The sequence below is a fragment of the Nestor notabilis genome, unplaced genomic scaffold (assembly GCF_000696875.1).
Source record: "Nestor notabilis isolate BGI_N333 unplaced genomic scaffold, ASM69687v1 scaffold13716, whole genome shotgun sequence".
In the NCBI taxonomy this organism is placed as follows: Eukaryota; Metazoa; Chordata; class Aves; order Psittaciformes; family Psittacidae; genus Nestor; species Nestor notabilis.
The window spans coordinates 10416-29551 of record NW_009932484.1 but is presented as its reverse complement, the minus strand read 5'-3'; the positions used below and the strand labels follow the sequence as shown (position 1 = coordinate 29551).

Sequence of the window (19136 nt, the reverse complement as noted above, 5' to 3'; positions counted from 1 at the left end):
ATTAAGTCTAGCAAGCCTAAGTTATAGCCCTCATGCACTTTACTGACAGGCTTCCGTGTGGAAATTGTAAGGGAATCTTCGGTTTGTGATATTCCTGCTTCTGGGTCTACCACAGACAGCATGCTGAAGCCCATCTTGGGATAGGGCAGGCTCCCAGCAGTACTGGAGATGGCTTAGCCTGGGTTTGGCCTGGGCCATGTACAGGGATAGTATATAGACTGGGAAAAGATTCAGCACGAGGGATGTTGCCACTTCAGGGGAAGGCAGAGACAGCTTCATTGTTGGTTTACTCCCGTCAGCACGCAAAGGATCACTGCTGGGGCATGCAGGCTCTGCTTAGCACTGCTACTGCTCCTACCAACACTAAGAAGCCAGCCACAAAAAGCACAAGGGAGAGGGACCTCAGCAGCTTCCCAACAGTAGTTCTCAGCAAGAAGAGAGAATACAAAACCCCAGTACCTGTTCCCAGCCTGAGGTTCAAGTATGCTGGCACTTCCAGTAATCATCTATCTTTTCCTGGGCATAGGATAATATCATCATAAATAAGCCATCAGCCTGGCTTGAAATTAGCTTTTATTTATAGATTTGCCACTTGAATTGCATAAGTAGCTTAAGCCAAACAAGGACACCTTCTGTCACCTACCCAGGGAATGTGGCTGAGCCTGGCTGGGGCACAAGGTACTGTCATTAACTATGTGCACTGGCATAAAGCTGTAAGTATGTCATTGCTATGCAGGTGAGTCAAGCTTGGCACAAGCAGGGACAGGTAGAGCTGGCCTGAAGCTGTCAGGTCTGAGGGGCACAGAGCTCTCAAGTAGCTTTTGCTGCATGAATCAAGCTTTAGGCTGCAGACAGCTGAGCCAGCTGGCTAGGGTTGAGCACACCACAGAATCTGGGCACTAAATTACAGCTCCAAGTTCAAGCCTGAATCAACCTTGCAGTGAAGAGATCCTCAGTCACAATTATAGTGGAGGCTTGATAGTACATGTTGCTTAAATCAGCATTGTGCTTTCATAGCCCTGTGGAGATCAACAAGCCATTACTTCCAACAATAGCAGGATTGGGGCTTGCTTGACCTAATCTCCAGATACTGACCCTTATTGAACTAGAACTATGCAATAGTGCAGAGATGGTGCCAGGGGCAGTGCCTCAGCAGCCTCTCCTGGATATCCACTTACACGTTTCTAAAGGTGTCCTCAGCACAGCTCTTGTGGCAACGTAAAGAACCAACACATGAGCCCCTGAGAGACAGGGTCAGCTTGGGAGCTTGTGATGTGTGGTGAGTGGAAACAACAATGTTGTGACCACAACTTTAGGCCAGCTCTGCTCCTCCAAGGCTGCAGCGTTAGAAGTAGAGGAGCTCTAGAAATTCAGCTCTCTACCCAAGATTAGAGTGAGGGCAGGAATCAGAGAGGAGAATGGAAGAGCAGATCAAGACTACTGTAAGACACAGGAGCTTGTAGTACTTACTCCTCACTGTAGCAAGTGCAGTCACACTTAAATGTGTTTAATGCACACACAAACAGCATTAAAACTGCAATCCCAGTCCATGTGGTCCTCCTGGGAGTTGAGGCTTTAAATACTGCTGCTTGTTCTTTGAGGGGTTGAAAAGTCATAAAGCTTGACTTACAGTACAGCATAGGCAGTGTCACCTTAACAACAAAGCTCAATAAACCAGAAAATAAAGGAAGTGGAGAAGGGGCAACCTCTGTAATGTAAGGTGCTGGAATGCATCTCGCTGATCAATTGCAACACCTAAATTGAGAGACACCTGTATGTCCCTTCACAGGCATAAATATAACAAACAGCCTCTGCTTGCCATCATTCCCACTTTTTAATGAGTAAAAAACACCACCAAAAGAAAACTCAACCAGAAAATGACAGCACTAATGAGTTACTCTGTTGTTATATCCTCTCATTGTGGTTTTAAGTAACAGTGGCCAGTGCTAAGGGTCACAGCAGTAGAGCTCAGCTTTACAAGAAACACTCAACTAGAGGCTGACCTAACAATGTCTTCGAAGAAGGGAGCACAAGTTCCTTTACCTCATGCTTGCCTAGGCTGGGGAAATAGCTTAATAAGGGTTTTGAAACACTCTGCTCTGCCTTTGCCTACACAGAATGTGTACTGTTTCCTTTCTGTCCCTCTCTTCCCAGACCTGTTTATGTTTCTGCCCAAAACACCTGTATTCTTTCACTTAGATCAGAAACAAGCCGGGGAAATCAGCATGGACCAAGCTGACAAATCCCTAAGTTAACCTACTCGAAGTGGAGAACTGTAAAAACAGCACCTCCTGTGAGGCCTGATGATCCTTTCACAGTGCTCCAGCACTGAGCAGGGTTACTAAACTGGACAGGGCAGCTGAAAGACACATGCATCTCAAAGATATGGTCAATATATCCCTCCTTAAATCAGGTCAAGACAGGAGGTTAATTTGGGGATCTGTCAGCTGCGGGAGAATCCAAAATGGAATATTTGCAAAATAAACACTAAGGTCCAAACAGCAATATTTATGTGAGAATTTGAGAGCCAGGTATGTGATCTATCTTCCCCTTGCTTGGAAGAGCGACCTGTTGTGCTTGAACTCTGCCTTTGAGCTCCATCTTGCTGCTTACTGCAACATCAGAGCATCTTCACCATACAATCAGCACTGCACTCCCTGCGATGACTGATGCGGCAGGTCAGGAGACAAGCTGACTCCAGAGGCACATGAGGTGACAGACAGACATTAAGGCACAAAGGCCAAGTGACTCACCACATGCATGTGGAATTGATTATCTTGGAAAAATGTACCACCTGGAGCATCTCAAGCCTGCTGTGAAATGGGATTCATACACAAGAAGATAAGTTTGTGTGGTTCCCGAGTCTGGCTGTGACATACTGACAGCACAGATCACAGCCAGAGCTCACCTCTTCTTTCACAGACTTACTGAGCTGCAGCAAGGAGATGACGGCTTCAAAAGAACTGAAATAGACTGCAACTGTGCTAAAAGCCATTCACACACGCATAAAGAGTAAAACTTCAGTGAATTAAGAGATCTAGAGAGATGTAAAGATGAAGTAACACACTAAGGAGTTAACCCAAAAATGGCCTGACATGCAAAGGTCAGTGCATTTCATTGCGGTTTTCCATCCCTGCAGCATTGGTGAACACCATTCTGGAAGCAGCCTTTGAATCCTGAAGATGCACAAGCCTGTCCCAAGCAGCTGTTTCGTAACCACCCACCCAAGATCAAACAACAGCCATAAGCAGGCTAACATCATTGTGGACTGTGACATACTATGGACTGTGTTGTCTACTTACATCCTACCACGGTGTACAGCGTATCATGCTTATTATATTAAAACTGAGGAGTAATGAAAAACTTACACTTAAATGGTATAAAAAAAAATAGGAGGGGAGGATCCAGGAATTTCTCCCCTCCAATAAATGCACACCCATTTACATCATTTTGTAAATGAATTTATCTTTAGAAGAAAAATAAAAATACTTAAGCTATTTCTCTTCAGGACAACTGCTGCACATTGGGTTTTAATTTGGAGGGGAGATACAAACACACACAGACACAGCAGTTTCCTAGTTGAAAACATACAAATTGAAGTGGGAGCAGTTCAGCACCTAGAGAGGGTTTTCCTTGTGTCCTTGATAAACAGTGTCTCCATTTCCCAGAAGTATCCACCTTACTGGTCAAACTCCCCAAAATCTGTTATCTAGAAAGACTACTTCCCAAAAAACTTTGAAAAAAAGCCTATTAAGTGCTGTCTCTGTTTTGACCTATTTTCTGTCTCTCCCATCATCCCAGCCATTTGTATGAAGAAAATCTTTGTCTCCAAAGCTCTACTTACAGCTCATTTGTTCCAAAATACAACAGCGCCAGTGCTGTTTGTATCAGGGACACGGGCTCTGACAGAAGACTTGGGTTGGGTTTATCAGCCACAGTATGAGATGTTACAGGCTGCCCCATCCCTCTGTCAGCACTCACTGTTCCTCCAGAAAGGGCAATACCTGTCACCCTACGCTCCCTAGGGTAGCTCAGGGTAAAACCATGGGGTCTGCCAACAGATAAACCCTCTCACAGAGGATTATACCCTCCTGACACACCCATCCATCAGAGCCCATTATCACTGTTCTTCTGTAAATACTAAACCCAGATTTTAATTACTTCTGCATTTTGTTGGTGTGCTTGTTAAAAACTTACCAGGATACAGGTATCTCTCAAGTCTGTTCATGATCAGAACAGGATTGGCAAAGCCAGAGCATTTTCCTTCTTCAATCTTATTGAGGCTTCAGAAAGAAGCAGTAGCATTAAAACTGCCCCAGGTTGACCAACTCTCTTAAGCACAGGAAAAAGAGCTGCTGTTAAAAGGACAAAATTCACCTCCCTTTAACTTCAAATTAGCTTCTTTAAAATAGGCATTGAAAGTTCACATTCAGCTGGTTTAGTTTTCTTCCTTACAGATGGGTGCTAAAATATCAGCATCTCACAGGAGATAACTGGAAAAGTACTCAGAGTAAGAATTAATCACTGGAGTTAAGGTAAAAAAAAAAAAAAGAGAGAAATAAGCACCTCAAGTGCTGACGAGCTCTACTGGTTCAATAACACAAGTCTGAAAAATTAATGGAAAAAGTCAATGTTTATTAACTTTCATGCTACTTTCTCCTAAAGAACAGAGGAGAGACCAGAGAAAGAACATGAAGTGTACCCATGCTCAAAACTTTGGATGTAAAACCCTTCAAAGAGAATGAACTAGCTTAATCATGAAGTGCTTATGTATCTTATCCCTACTCCCCTTAAAAAGGGACCTCCCTGTCTTTTCTATATGGATTTATAATAAATAGATACATATACAAAATTGGTATGGCCTTACACTCCATTTAAGGATATTTTGCTACATTGGTTAGAGTGCAAAGCAACTGCTTCCTTAAAAGCAGCACTTTTACATCATGATGAAATAAACTTCAACTTATACAATTTGCATGACCACACTAACAGTGGCAGATTGTTTTTCTGTCTTGTAAAAAAATTTTAAAAGGAAAGTTTATTTCAGCAGTTTGAAGATGGAATGTAAAGTTTCTGCTGTTATATGTACATAAAATCTATTTATTGAGTCATACATTCATCCCCATTCCAATAAAAGATTTTTCTGAAGTTCTCTCCATGGGTTTTCAGTGCCAGAGGTTCCACACTGCAGCCCGCACTGCTGCTGCATTTGTGCTAACATAATGTTTCTTGGAAATGAGGCAGAAGATCAGTTTTACTGTTAAGCCTTTTATTCTGAAGAATAATCTCTCCCATCTGTGACCTCCTGAGCTCCACCCCACAAAGGAATTCCTACCGCAGCAGTATCAGCCTCCTGAACTGTTCCCTATTATTTCAGACTCTTGCAAGGTTAAACACATTTGGCTAACACACTGTTAGCCATCCTCCCCAGGATTCAAGATCAAGTCCAGGCAGAACAAGCAAGTTTTATCTGCCCCCCAAAGAGGGACATATTGCACCTCTAGTCTCTATGAGACACCTTGATTTGCTCTGGCCTTTCACGCAATAACAGGTACCCAAAGAGAAAGCTCTGTTCATGTTGTCTCTGCAATACCCTGGATTTTAAAATCAGACACAAACGAACAGCAATACTTTCATTAGAGGCAACATATGCCTTAAATTCTCGTGCAAATTGAAACAGGTCGGCAAGGAGCTTAGCTGCTTGGGTGTAGGGTTCATATAAAGAAAACCAAAAGGTATTTCATGTACCATTTTTCAAGCTCTGACATGGCATTATTTATACATAACCTTAAAATTCTTCAGTAGATGAACTGACCTTCAGACACCCAAAATGACATTTCAGAATGTTAAAGGATAGCCACTCATGCTAAATCTCCAAGATGGACAGGATAAAGTGTTTTTCCATCCACAGTCAGGTGCTTTGTCAAGTTTGAAATATCATCAGTGGAACAGCAGATCCCACTTGGCTTGGCAAGTAGCATTTTGTAACAGAAAATAGAAGGACAACATCCTGCCTCCCATGTCTATTCTGAGAACACACCATTACTCTAAAATCTGCTGTCTTTGAGGAATGGAGTTTGAAAGCATTTTACTCAATTGTTGCATGTCTCATAACCAGACAAGCTATTAACAAACCCCCTTGTCCTATCTTCTACATTCAAGACATTATCATCAAGACCTTAGGAGAGCAGTTTTTCAAGTTACCAGCTGGTGTAAGAATGGTACTGGTGGGAGATGAAACAACCACCAAGATAATTACTTCCTGCTAAAGCACAGGCAGCAGTGTGTAAAGAAACGGTTAAAAACCGTTTTGTTCAAAACGTTCCTCCACTATGTGCAGAATCAGCAGCTCCAAATCTTCATACCTGCACCCAGAACCATCTTTTTCATCAAGGAAAACACTCGCACATCTAAAGGGCATCGACTCCATGTGGCACTGGCGAAGAATGTTTCTCATTCAGATTCAAGTCAGAACTGTTACAACAAAGGCCGTTTCATACTCCAGGAGTAAATCCCCTCTTCAAAGCCCAATTTCCAACAGTATGGCCACCACCTTCACACAGTATATGGCTAGTGTACACCCAGGAACACTAGAGCTTCAGCTCTCAGCAAATGATTCTTAACATAAGAAAGCAAGAAGAACCTGTAAAGAGGGCCCTGCAGCACAAACAGGTGATCCCTGCCTGAATCCTCAACTGCACACCTGAAGTCCTGAACACCAAAACATTTCAGTTCAGCTTTACACACCAGCACCCTGTAAGTCTGCTGGTACCTAAGAGTACTCCAGTTTTCCCCTGCACAAGGGATAAACTAAGCCTACTTAATTTTACAGTGCCCTTAACCAAAGAAAGGGCAGCAAAGGCAGTGTGGCTTCCAGTTTTGGTTCAGGTGGTATGAAATACTACTGTAAACAAAACAGTCTAATTTCTACTTGTCTTATACTATTACGATCAGCCAGATCACTAGTCATACAAGAACCCCTCTGTGCTCTCAGAAGGGCAGATTATTAAGGTGTAAGGATCAATGTTCCCTACATCATCCAAGTGGTTTTTGTGGGTGCAAAAGCAGCTGATAATGGATCTGACCAACTCTCCTCCACTTCCTACTACCTGCAGAGCATTGGGACGTCAAAAGCACTTCAGCAAACACCACCTCATTCTCAACTGAAGTGGAGGTGCTAGCAGGGAGACCACAGCCTTAGTCATTTGAGAGTTCCCTGTAGTAATTTCTTTCTAGAAAGAATTAAGACTACCTTGGTTATTAGAGGTTGGCCATCCTGTAACTATTTAACTCGCTGCAGCCAGCTGAGGTGAATCAAATCATGACTTCTTCATAGCCATCTTTCACCATTAATGCATGCAAAGCATTGAAGACCTTAGACAAGAGATGCTGAGGTTTTGCACAGCAATGAGGAAACAGAAGGGCTTGAGGCTTAAATAAAAAAGGCAGTGTGACATTTGACAGTATACCTGGCTATTAACTAGTCACAGAACAACCAAAATGCAAATACTGAGTCACTACATTTTGTTCAAGATGCTTCCAATGTAACTTGCTTTTGAAAAGCATTTCTTTACAAGACATCCCAAGAAATTTTTCTGTGAATATTTTATTTTGCCTGTCATCTTGGACAAGAATATCACTTTCTGGGTCAACATACTGAGAGTATGATTCATATGAAAACAAGCACACACTTCACCTCATAGGTTTTTGAATTCTTCACTGACATTCCTCAGCTCTTTCTTAAACCAGACAACAATGTGCCAGAACTGTTCAACCCCCACTACAGAAATGGTGTTTCAGGCTTACAGGTGCTTTTGCAGATTTGGTTAAGAGCTATAAAAGCTTCCATTAATAGCACTTTGATAAATCTGAAGCAGCAGCCTGTTACTGCAGTCTTGGATTTAACATCAAGAACACTAGAAACCCAACAAATGAGAAGGAAAAAACATCACAAACAACAAGGACAAGAGATTCAGTGAAAGACTTCCATTGCATAGCTTCACCTCAGTCATTCCTGATACAAAAAATGCAGAACTTCTTAATTAATACCAGTTACTACCACAAGAGGAAGCAGTATGTACTTCCAGCATGCTGGCTGTGAGAGCATACCACAGCTATTGCTGTCACACTTTGCTCTTCTCCAGTTCACTAAGATATTTGGGTCTTCAGAAACAGACTGTAAGCAAGTCAATCTGAAAAAACATTTGTAAGGAAGAAAGGGACACATAGTTTAACAACTCTGAAGATAGAAACCAAAACTCTATTGACATTTAGTACAACCAGGCTCGACCACTAAGTTCGGTAAGTAAAAGGCAAAAATTTACTGTTCTGGAACAGGTAATACCTACCTGCCCTTTGAGCAAGGGCAGCTTCGCTCAAGCTTTAAAGCAAGCAAAGGTCAAGAGGGATATACTGCATACGCACAGCGATTATATTAATAAATCAAGAAAACACAGAAACAATGAGCCCTGATACCGTTAAGCAAACTCACTAAGCAGCACTTTTCTATCACCAAGAGCTCTGAAGGTCTGGTACAGACTCAAAATTGCCATTTCCATCCAGCTGGTTAACACCACACATTACAAGAAATAGTACTGCTTTGTGCAGTATAATTTACAAGACCTTTAGTTGAAATTACCCAGTTTTGGATTTTATTTTCAGTTTCTTTCAGACAGTGGAAAGCGCTTAACATCTTTAACACCAGGACAGACAAGCACCTTCTGTATTTGTGACAAAAATGCCACCCAATCACTTCAGACCTGGTAGAAGCAAGGGATGAAATTCATGCCTGAACTGCAAAACTATTACATACAGCAGCTTGAACTGTAAAGGATGTGACAGAGGTATTTGTACTTCAGTTGTAACATTTGTAATGGGGCCTGCCCAGCCTCAAGTCACTAAATTCAGCATCCAAAAAGTATTTTTTTCAGTTCTTTAAATGCAGACAAACTGATGAACAGAAGGTATTAAAAACCATCAGCTATAACCCACCTTTACCTAGTAAACCTAGTAACTGAAAGAACCACCTTGGAAAACCCTTGGAAAAACTCCAACATACTCTCAACTTGATAAAGCAAATCTAGACCTTTTTTATTTTTTTTGTTTGGTTTTTTCCTTTTTTTTTTTTTAACAATTTGCCAAGACTGGAATGAGAGATAAATAGAAGGCACAACAATTTTGCTTTTTTTTTTATACAAATACAAACTAAACATGAAAAAAACCTCCCTATTTCAATAAAAAATTTTCACAAGTTCAGGAAAAGCGTTTTAAGAGTCAAGTTCTAGACATTTAAAACCTATCCCACAATCCAAAATTTTAAAGTGGTAAAGCAGTAGTTCCAATTCCTTTCCGTGATCATGTATCAAAAGAAAAAAGGATTCTACGGATACCCATTATTCCACTTTTACAGCGCCACAAAGAGAAAGGTGAATGTCAATTTTTCAAGTGGCAGTATCCCCGGAGCAGAGGATGTTCTCATGACCCTCAAAGAATAAAACAATAGTTTTGTTTTTCTGCCCTTGAAATACTTGCCAAGTACTAAGTTTTCCTACAGACTCGTGAACGCATGCACGTGAAATAATATTCCACTGACTGAAATGCACCCGAATTCAGCAGAAAGGGGGGAGGAAAAAAAAAGAAAAAGAAAAAAAATAAAGAGACATTCCTTTAGGAAAAACCACTGGTACCAAAAAAATCCAGTCCGTAAGTTTGAGGTGAACAAGAAAATTCAGTTCTGTTCTTTTTAAAATCCACTTTTCCTAAAGCGTTGTTCCACAAAGCTGGAATCTGGGACAAGGACTAGAAAAAAAATAAATCACAAAACCATAACACAAACAAAAAGGGGCCAAAATAGTATCAAACGTAGCAGTCTATAACAGGCTAGGGCCACATTCCAAGATACCCAAGGCTGAAATTCACAAATCTGCAGGAAAAAGGGTTTGCGCCACCATGTCACCATCCGTGATGCATTCACTGGCGTTGCCCGATGCCCCTTCCAGCTCCAAATCCTGGCTTCTGGGACATTCCTCCACGTGGAGGCCCTCGAATCCCACCTCCCAGCCCCCCACGAGTGCCTCCAGGTCCACGTGGTCTGTTATCTCTGCGGTCACCCTCCCTGGCAGCTCTTGTTTTCTTCTCCTCCACGTTCAGGCGCACCTCTCCCCTGAACATGATGGGCTGCAACAAAAGCAGAAAAGGTGCTTTCATTAATGACTTGCCAGTAACTGCTCAATGTCAAGCAGATTTCTGCAACCTTGTCTTACATCCTCCTCTCCAAGAGAGATAACTGAAGTGCTTTATGACTGGTTACTAGAAAGTGGCAACAGTCAAACAAAATAGTCAAATAGTCATCCAGACTTTACTGGAGAAGGTATAAAAACAGATGCGAAACTGACACTTGAAAAGCAATCTCCGTTCACACTGAGTATTCTAACACCTTTTAGAAAAGAAATGGAACTATTAACAGTAACCGTCTTCCAGTAATACGTGGCAATTCAGTCTGCCACCATGCAGCATCCCAACTGATTTTCCTTACAGCATCAAAAGTGTCAGATCCTCTCTGCCACCTCACCACACAGGCCAGTGAAGTCTTTCACTTCAGGCAAGTTCTGTTTCTTAGACGTCTTCCAGTAATACGTGGCAATTCAGTCTGCCACCATGCAGCATCCCAACTGATTTTCCTTACAGCATGAAAAGTGTCAGATCCCCTCTGCCACCTCACCACACAGGCCTTTCACTTCAGTCAAGTTCCATTTCTTAGAATTCCAGTGACAAGCGGTCACTTGACTGGGAAATCTCACTGAAACAAGAACAAAGAGGAGCAGGACTGCAACATCCCACAAACCTCAATTGAAGATTAAAAGTTGAAATCTGAAAGAATCCACAAAATACAGGAATAAGGACTCACTTGTTTCAAGTTATTCCTGCAGCTACATAGCAAACAAGAACACGAAAGATAGGATGCATTGCTGGCACAGGCACAATGCTTTCCCATCATATGGAAAGACTAGTCATTCACTTCTGCTTCTATAGTCTGTTCAGTAGAACAGATCTAAGGAAGAAACATGTTGCTCTCCCCTAGCCATCAGCTAGATCCAAGCATCATGTTACAGCCTCATTACTAACTCCAGTGTAAACTCACACGTTTCACAGCAGGTAGCAGACATTAGGTTTAGCTTCACTGGCGAACAGTCTACCAAAGCCTTTTAAACTCATTTATAGCAAAGCTTATCCCAAAAAGAGTCCTACTGTTTCAAGACGTGTCTGCTCAAAGTACTGGGCCAGTTTGCAAAACAATTCACACAGTGGACACCGCAGAGAGAATTTAGTGCTGTTCAAAGCAGAGTAAGGAGGTGTGGGTGCGTAAACTGCTTTTATAAGACTCAAGCCCATGTAAAATAAATACCTTATTTCAGAAAACCATGCCCATCCATTATAACTTAAGCAATTACACAGGCTTGTAAAAAAGATACTTTGAGTGCACCAACCATTACACATTCCAAGTCTAACTTGGAAGCCAGCACTCACTCTTTTCTCTGGCTCCAGTTACACAGGGTGGCCCAGTTGAACAAGCAAACAAGTAGAAGGCCACAAAAATCCCTTAGCTAAGCATGTCTTTGATATTCCCTGGACATGAAGTCTGGAACTTGGAGAAGTTGCATTTTTGAGAACTAAAGTTCTCCCTCACAAGTTTAAGTCACTGCTGAAGATATGCACACATTACCTGCAGCTAAGAAATGGCTTAAGGACCCACTGTTGCTGTATTACTTGTTCCCACACCAATTCAGGCCAAAATCAACCAGATTTACTCAACCTACTTTTAGCACTGTTTTCAAATCACCTGGTTTAAACTTTATCCTAGACCACACTGGACTGCTCACCCCCCAATAGTAGGACAGCACTTACAGAAGCAACTCTCCATCAGCATTCTGATCTTGAACTGCCAGCTTCCTGCAGGAGTTCTAGGACTGCTGGGCTTCATGCACACTAACTCATTAAGCACTGCCACAAATGCTGCTGGCATCCAACAGCTAAAGGTGTCTGGCCACATGAAATAGCCCAAACTCAGACCAAATCTCAAGGTTTACAAATCTGCACCTGAGTTACCTTTCAGTTGAAGAAGAGAAATATACTGTCAAATCTGCTGTATAGTAAGAAAACAAAGGATGTCCCAGTCTGGTGAAAAGCTAGGCTGTAAGCAAGGACAATGCACAGTGTTACACTGCATCCAGATGTTTTAACTACCACACTATACAGTCATACAATGCACATTTTGCATTAGCAATCACTGGTAACAAGCTGAGCAAGTACCTCCTGCCTTTGGTAGAAGAAATTCTTTTCAACCAGCACACTAGTATAGCTCTTCCCTTTCAAACTCTTTGACAAAGAAGATTCTGCTTGTCTATAGGGTCAGGCTCTCTACCTTGCCTTCCTGAAAGTTATTTACCTGCTTCCTGCATACAGTTCTGCAGTTTCCTATAGGAAAAAGGCTTTATAATGAATAAATTCATGTTCACCTAAGTTGTTATAAGCTACATCAATAACAAGACATCACACCTACTTTAATATGCTCAAGAAAGGCCAAAGGGACCAAGTAGAATCTTTTCTTGTTAACCTGAAGAACAATGCCTGGTATTAACAGATCAAAACTCACTGACTAGAAGTTTATTTACCCTGCTGCTAAGGATCTTCTGAACTGGTTCAGGATCATCAAACACCACAAACCCAAAATTGGGGAGCTTTCCACCACTGTTGATGCGGAGTTCAACAACATTGCCATAGCCTGCAAGAGAAAAGCCAAGTTCTTGGGTCATACATTAGAATGCTCTGTTGACCACACTGATGGCTACAACCCCCATACCCTGAGACACAGCAAAGAAACTAACTTACTTTGGAAAAAGTCTTTCAGCTCAGATTTATCCACATCATGGGGAAGGTTCCCAACAAACAGCTGATGACTGTCTGGGTATCTCACAATCCGTCTGGTTTCCACATCGCCTTGTTCACCCTCACGAACTTGAACAGAAAAGTAAAACTTGTGTAAGAAAAGCCAGTACCCACAACAAAAAAAAAAACAAAACACCAAGCCAAAGTCAGAATTAGCACCTTATAAAAAAAATAAAATAAAATCAGAATTCACATTCTTTATTCATTCTTATATTAAAAAAGCAAGCATTTTACACTAGCAAGTGTAAGGTGCTTTTTATCACCTGAAGCCACACACCTGAGTAGAAACCCAGATACTTCAATTGAATGCTAGTGAGATTCAGCTCTAAAGCTTGCCAGACATTCAGACCAAGATAATCTAAAATAACCATATCCACAAAAGTAGTAAAAATCATTTGCTTACTGGCAGAATTAATGAGATTTTAAAGGCTTTAATCATGATACTGCTTCCCCCAAACCATCAAATAGCAAAACCCAGCTTATTCTTTGTAGTGTCTCTTACTTGGTCTAGGACCCCTCTGTGGTGGGATGCTTGTTCGCTGCTCCCTCACTCGCTGATCCCTCTGAGGTCTCTGAGGTGGGGTCTGAGATTCAGGCTTTGCCTCAGGGCGGGGCTGTACCAAACAATGGTAAAGTTCAGCTTTTAACAGCTCACTATCAAGTTGTTGATAAAATAAACTGAAAACACAGGAAAAAACCGTAGTTCTTTCCACTTGTGACTAAAACGCATGTTAATGCATGTTGGTTTACACACTAACAGCAAGCATGCCATTTGACTAAGACAGAATTTCAAAGTCACACCATTCATAGTTATGTACAATAAATCATATTTGCCCTAAGTGCAGTGGCAGGTACACGGACAGAATGTATTACAAACTGATTTGTGACAAAACCTCATTCACAAATAGGTTGTAACAGGCAGGAAAGGAAAAGCTGCCTCTTTTGTTAAGAGGGTGCAATCATTTCAGATGGCAGAAACTCAGCACTTGCATGGACATTCGCTGTTTTACCCCCATGAGAAACAACTCATTCTCAACACAAAAGCCAAGGAATAACATTTGTATGAAGTCTATCAGGAAACACTGAATTTTTAATTCAAATCATAAGCAAGTAGATTTCACTATGTTTTTCCCCACCTCAGTTTACCATCAGCCAGTTTAGCACTTTTACTTTTCCAAGTGCTGGATTCCTACCTGCGAGGCCGGTACTTTCACAACATGAGGTGGTATTCCTGATACTGGAACAGCTCCACTGGGAGGAAGGTTCTTACTCGTTACTGATGCCCAGGAAAAAGTCTTAAAAGAAGAGAAGATTGTAACTCAACTCCAGATGTTTTTATCCTTCTGAAATCTACTCCTCATAGTACAGCTAACAGGCAGAATGACAGTAACTCATTTTAACCTGTCCTTGAAATCTGGGATCCAGCCACTAGCAGTTTCCCCACAACCTCCTTCAAATCATTTAAATTCAAAAGACTTAGTGTCACCTATTTCTAAGTTCTATGTGGAGTTGAAAGAGGACCCTAAGAACAAGTATCACATCAATAGTAATCAAAGTATTGGTTTCTTGTTCACTCATTTGTCCACTTTTGCCTCCTTTATCACTGAAGGGTGACAAAAATCCCCAGGTAGAAATAAAGTTGCATTTCACCCCTTTTCCCAATTCAGCATGTTGGCTGCAGTCTGTTGAGACTTTCAGCAGCTCTGTTTACAAACAAAGAATCTGAGCCTCTCACTGCTGTTACAGTTCCCATACCCACCAAACACACAAAGCCTTATCTTAGCTCCTGGTATTCTAACCAACTAGTTACTAGCTAGAATTTTAACTATGTGTTGGTGTATAGGAACTAATGTGAAGGAGGCAACTGGTCCTAAGAACAATTTGGGATTGCAGGGAAGGGGGAAACACAGAGCATTTAAATGCAAATTATCTATCCTCTGGCCAGAAAATAGATCATGCTCTGTAAGACAACAGGAGATACAAACATACTGATGAAACCACAACATTAAAGAAAAAAAGCCACCCACTGTCATTACCCTGGAGTCCTCTTGCACTGCAGGAGCTGGATCAGCAGGAGCTGGAGAAGGACTTTTTTCCACAGTCTCTTCTTGAGCCGACTCCTCTAATACAGGCTCAGATTTTTCTTCCTGCACCTCTGGTTCAGCTTCCTGTTCGGGTTCCGGCTCTGCCTCAGGCTCTGCTTCTGCAGCAGTCTCTTCCAGGTGTTCCTCAATGTCATTGCTATTACACAGCACCATAAAAAACAGAAAAAAAGAGGTGGTATTCTATTGATACTATTACTGGGTGGTAAGACATGCTGCTTGTCTAGTACTGAAGTCAGGCACATTGCATTCAAGAGGAAGAACAAAGCTAATCTGTATAAATAAGGCCACACTACGCAGGGATGCAAGTTCCTCATGTTATATTAGAGCGGCAAAAACACTACATCTACTGGAATAGCCTAACAGCACTTTGGTTTCAGCTGCCCAATAAGCAGAAATATTTGGACTGTCAAAAAGGGAAATCAGAAGTAGCAATAAATTCATTTGACCTGTTCTACAAGCAGTCTGGCTTACAGAACACCTGATTTCATAACAAGGTATTATTACCTGACAGCCTGCTCATAATAAGCACCAGTATCATCAGGAACAGCCTCAGGTGTCTGCTGTCTTTCCTCAGGTTCCTCCCCTTCTTCTTCTGATTCTAAATGAAGTTAGAGAAGGGAAAAACCAAGAGACACACACATCTTTAATACTTGGTTCAAATGCAGGGCATCTTCCACAACATGCAGGTGAAAGCCAAAGAGGCCATGGGGAAGCACTATTAGGATGTGACACAGAACACAGACATTTTCTCATATTTCTGCTGTCATTTCAGTTACTCAGTTTTGACCAAAGTCAAACAACATGTTCCAAACATTTCAGAGAAGCAGATTTATAGCCTACAAATCTGACTGTGACTGCCAAAGTAAGTCTTACGGTTCCTTTAATAGAAACAAAATATGCCAGAAAAATAATCATCAGCATGTCACAACTCCTTGTAGTGCAAGGAGAAAGCCTTGAAGAACATGAAGCTTAATGCTGATCTGCCTTCTCCAGCAAGAAAATTTCCACTGGTCTGGGAATACTGATAGAGACCCAGAAACAAATACCAGTAGAACCATCCAACAATTCCTTCTGCTTACCCTCTGGAGGCTCAGTGTCAGAGTCACCAAAAACCTCATCTTGATAGCGGAAGATATCATTGTGGACATAAAACTTGTTCGCAACAGAACCCTAGAAGCAAATCAAAGAAGGAACCAGTTTAATTACATCAACTGCAGTAATGTACTAGTGCTTTTAATTCTGATAGCTCACAACATGGAAAAGGTTGGAGTGAGAACTTTCTGGGGCCTAAATCCATTCTTAGCTCCAAGTCAAGCTGAAAAGTGATCTTGCAATACTCCTTTTTTATGATGTTTAATTATGTGATCCGTTTTGTTCAAAAAAAGTGTCTATCTAAAGAGCCACCTCTAATGCTAAGTCATCACTTTATACAACAAGAAAGTCTGGAACCTGTCTCTTCAAACAACGGGAAGCATCTTCCTCTTTCTACTAGTTCTTTTCAATAAGAGGACAGGTTGCTAGGAGGGCAAATCAAAGATAAAGTAACTTTAAAAATGCTTAAGGAAAAATAAGCATTGCACATACCTAGCAGCCAAAAGTTAGGATACTTACAATTGTAGTCATGATATCCAAGGTTAATATATGACCATACAGAGGTGTGTATTTCCTAAGAAATCTGCAGAATTTTACTGCTGAATTTTGTAATAAGTTACCTTCCCAGTCTAACCCTGAATTCTAACACTGAACCAGAAAGGTGTTGTGGTATTAGACATGGTAGTAGAAGCACTGTAATAGCACTAGCACTAACTACAGCATACCTCAGGTGCAAGTACAAATGTTTGCATGAATCTGCGCACAGGCTGCATGTTGTTGGAGAGCTCTCCCATCACCTGGACTACAACACCATCATTGAGAGTAGCATGGGCATCCACATGACGAATCTTTGTGTGGCAATCCTTGAAGTTTAATGACAGCACCTTCTTGTGGATATCCTATGAAAGAATGGCATACAGGTTGAACTGCAGAAGCCACTTGTGCTAAATGAGCAGCTTTCAAAGAAAGCAAAAACATTAAGTATTGTTTCAGAATACTCCCCCTAACTCTAGAGAAAAAGCTTTGCAGCGTGCTCTTCAAGTCTACTTTGCAAGCAATTTTACATTATTAATTTCAATAAAGGAAGTATATCTTGCGTAACTAATGCAGTTTACAGTTAGGCAGTTTTCTCTCCCTGTTTTTGACAGAAAGCACTTGGACAAAGGGGTACGAATCACAGGCAGACGCATGTCTCTTCTTAACCACAAAGGTGCCAAAAAAAAAAAAAAAAAAAAAAAAAAAAGAAAAGGAAAGAACAAGGTTTTCTAGAAGTACTTACAGATTGCCCATAGACTGCATCAGCTGGTTTTCCATTGGAATCCAGGCCCCCATGGACATAAGAAGAGTTCTTCCCATAAAACCTGTTGGAAAGAAATATTTTAACACTAAGCTTTGTTATGTAAGAACACTGAACCTCTACATTAGAGTGCACTATGAATAATACACTCTTGAGCATATTTTCTATCTGAATTATTAAAATACAGCCACACAATTAGAAGTAGCAAGCAATACGCTCTTGATTTATATTTTTCTTCTTTTTTTTTTTTTTTTTTGCTTAGAATACATACCTAGCATCATTCCACTAACAACCAGAACACAGATAGTAAGCCAAGACATGGTAACAAGCTTATTCACCAATTTTAACATACAAACTAAGGCATTCACACAGAAAACCAGCTCAAAGTGAAATAGAGCTTTACCTGTGCAAATAGTCAGGTGCTTGGTTCAGAATTTTTTTTTACTGCCTCACAAACTCCCGCCCGACCAGCAGGGGACTTGGCTTCTCCATCACCATTTCTTTGGTCAACTGAAAACTGAGGAAGAATCAAAAGCTCCATAAACCACAAACATTTCACATTGCTGATCACAGTGATAGCGTAAGCCACATAATCATAGTGGAAAGCACACACCAAAACCTATCAGCTGTTTTACCACAGTAAACAATTTAACCAATGTGTTTTCAGAGTCATTAGTCTTCAGTGCTGAGGAGAGGACTGCTGGGTACCAAACCAGCAGTGGGAGAAGCAACATCGGTGAGGGAGGTTACCCCAACATGCCAGCATTTAATCATTCTACACACCCTCAGTAAAGTAGGTGGCAAGCAAGTATGGTTCTTCAAGAGGATTTGTTAAGTGGCTAAGTCATTTACAGTCAATCCAAGTTCTACTTACCTCACTTGGCTTCACAATCAGAATTAAAAGTCAGATGTTCTAAGGCAAAGCCTGTGCTAGTGTATTAGGGGTATTTTTAAAAGGTCAGCATGAGTCCAATCTATTTTTACAGCAGTGCAGCACTCCTTGGTTGACAGTGACAAGCACTGTAGAGAACTATCAGATTATATAAGAATTACTATGCTACAAAGAAATACATGCTGCTCTTCCCTTGCTTCCAAACTCAGCAAGTCACCTCTTACTTAAATCAAGTAATCAGTCAAGTGAACAGCACCACCTAGGCCCAGAGACAAAGCAATCTAGCTACCTTCTACCTAATTTCCATGGATCTAAGTTACAAAAGGGAAGTCTTTGCAGGTGGATTACACAATGCATGCATCTTCAGTCCAGGTCAGTCAAAACTAAACTGCACTCCTGTGTTTCCTTGCTTTCAAATACTCATACACACTGGTTAAACTCACACAAAATAGGTTCAAACTGGTAATGAAACACTGAAATCAGACCATGCTGTTGCTACCTAATACAGAAACAAAAGTAGATTTTCTGCTTCATACTCAATTATACCAAAAGGTAGCAGAACAGGTGCTTAGTTCTGCTGTTGACGTATCACAGATAATACACAAGAACTAACTTTTCCTGCAACTTATTCAGGCCCTGTAGTGCTGACAGCAAGGAGCTAAGAAAGTGCTCTCTGCACTAAGTCAAGCAGACTTTAACCAAAAGGGCATTAAAAGGCCACATGTAGCAGATGGAAGAACTTTCTCCCCATTACTGACCCCAAATCCCTTCTTCCCAAACACATGGCATGCAAAGTCATAATGCA

General features: G+C 41.3%; 1 protein-coding gene across 1 annotated transcript; it reads right to left on the bottom strand.

Annotated features, from left to right (window-relative positions):
• Positions 1-9065: 9065 nt before the first annotated feature.
• Positions 9066-17940, bottom strand: G3BP1 (GTPase activating protein (SH3 domain) binding protein 1). Its single transcript, XM_010016421.1, is given in 11 exon segments — positions 9066-10176; positions 12672-12781; positions 12889-13014; positions 13448-13559; positions 14139-14240; positions 14982-15186; positions 15555-15648; positions 16130-16220; positions 16868-17041; positions 17422-17503; positions 17843-17940. Coding segments are annotated over 11 exon segments (1398 nt in total). The 5' UTR covers positions 17938-17940; the 3' UTR covers positions 9066-9969.
• Between the last annotated feature and the right edge of the window lie 1196 nt (positions 17941-19136).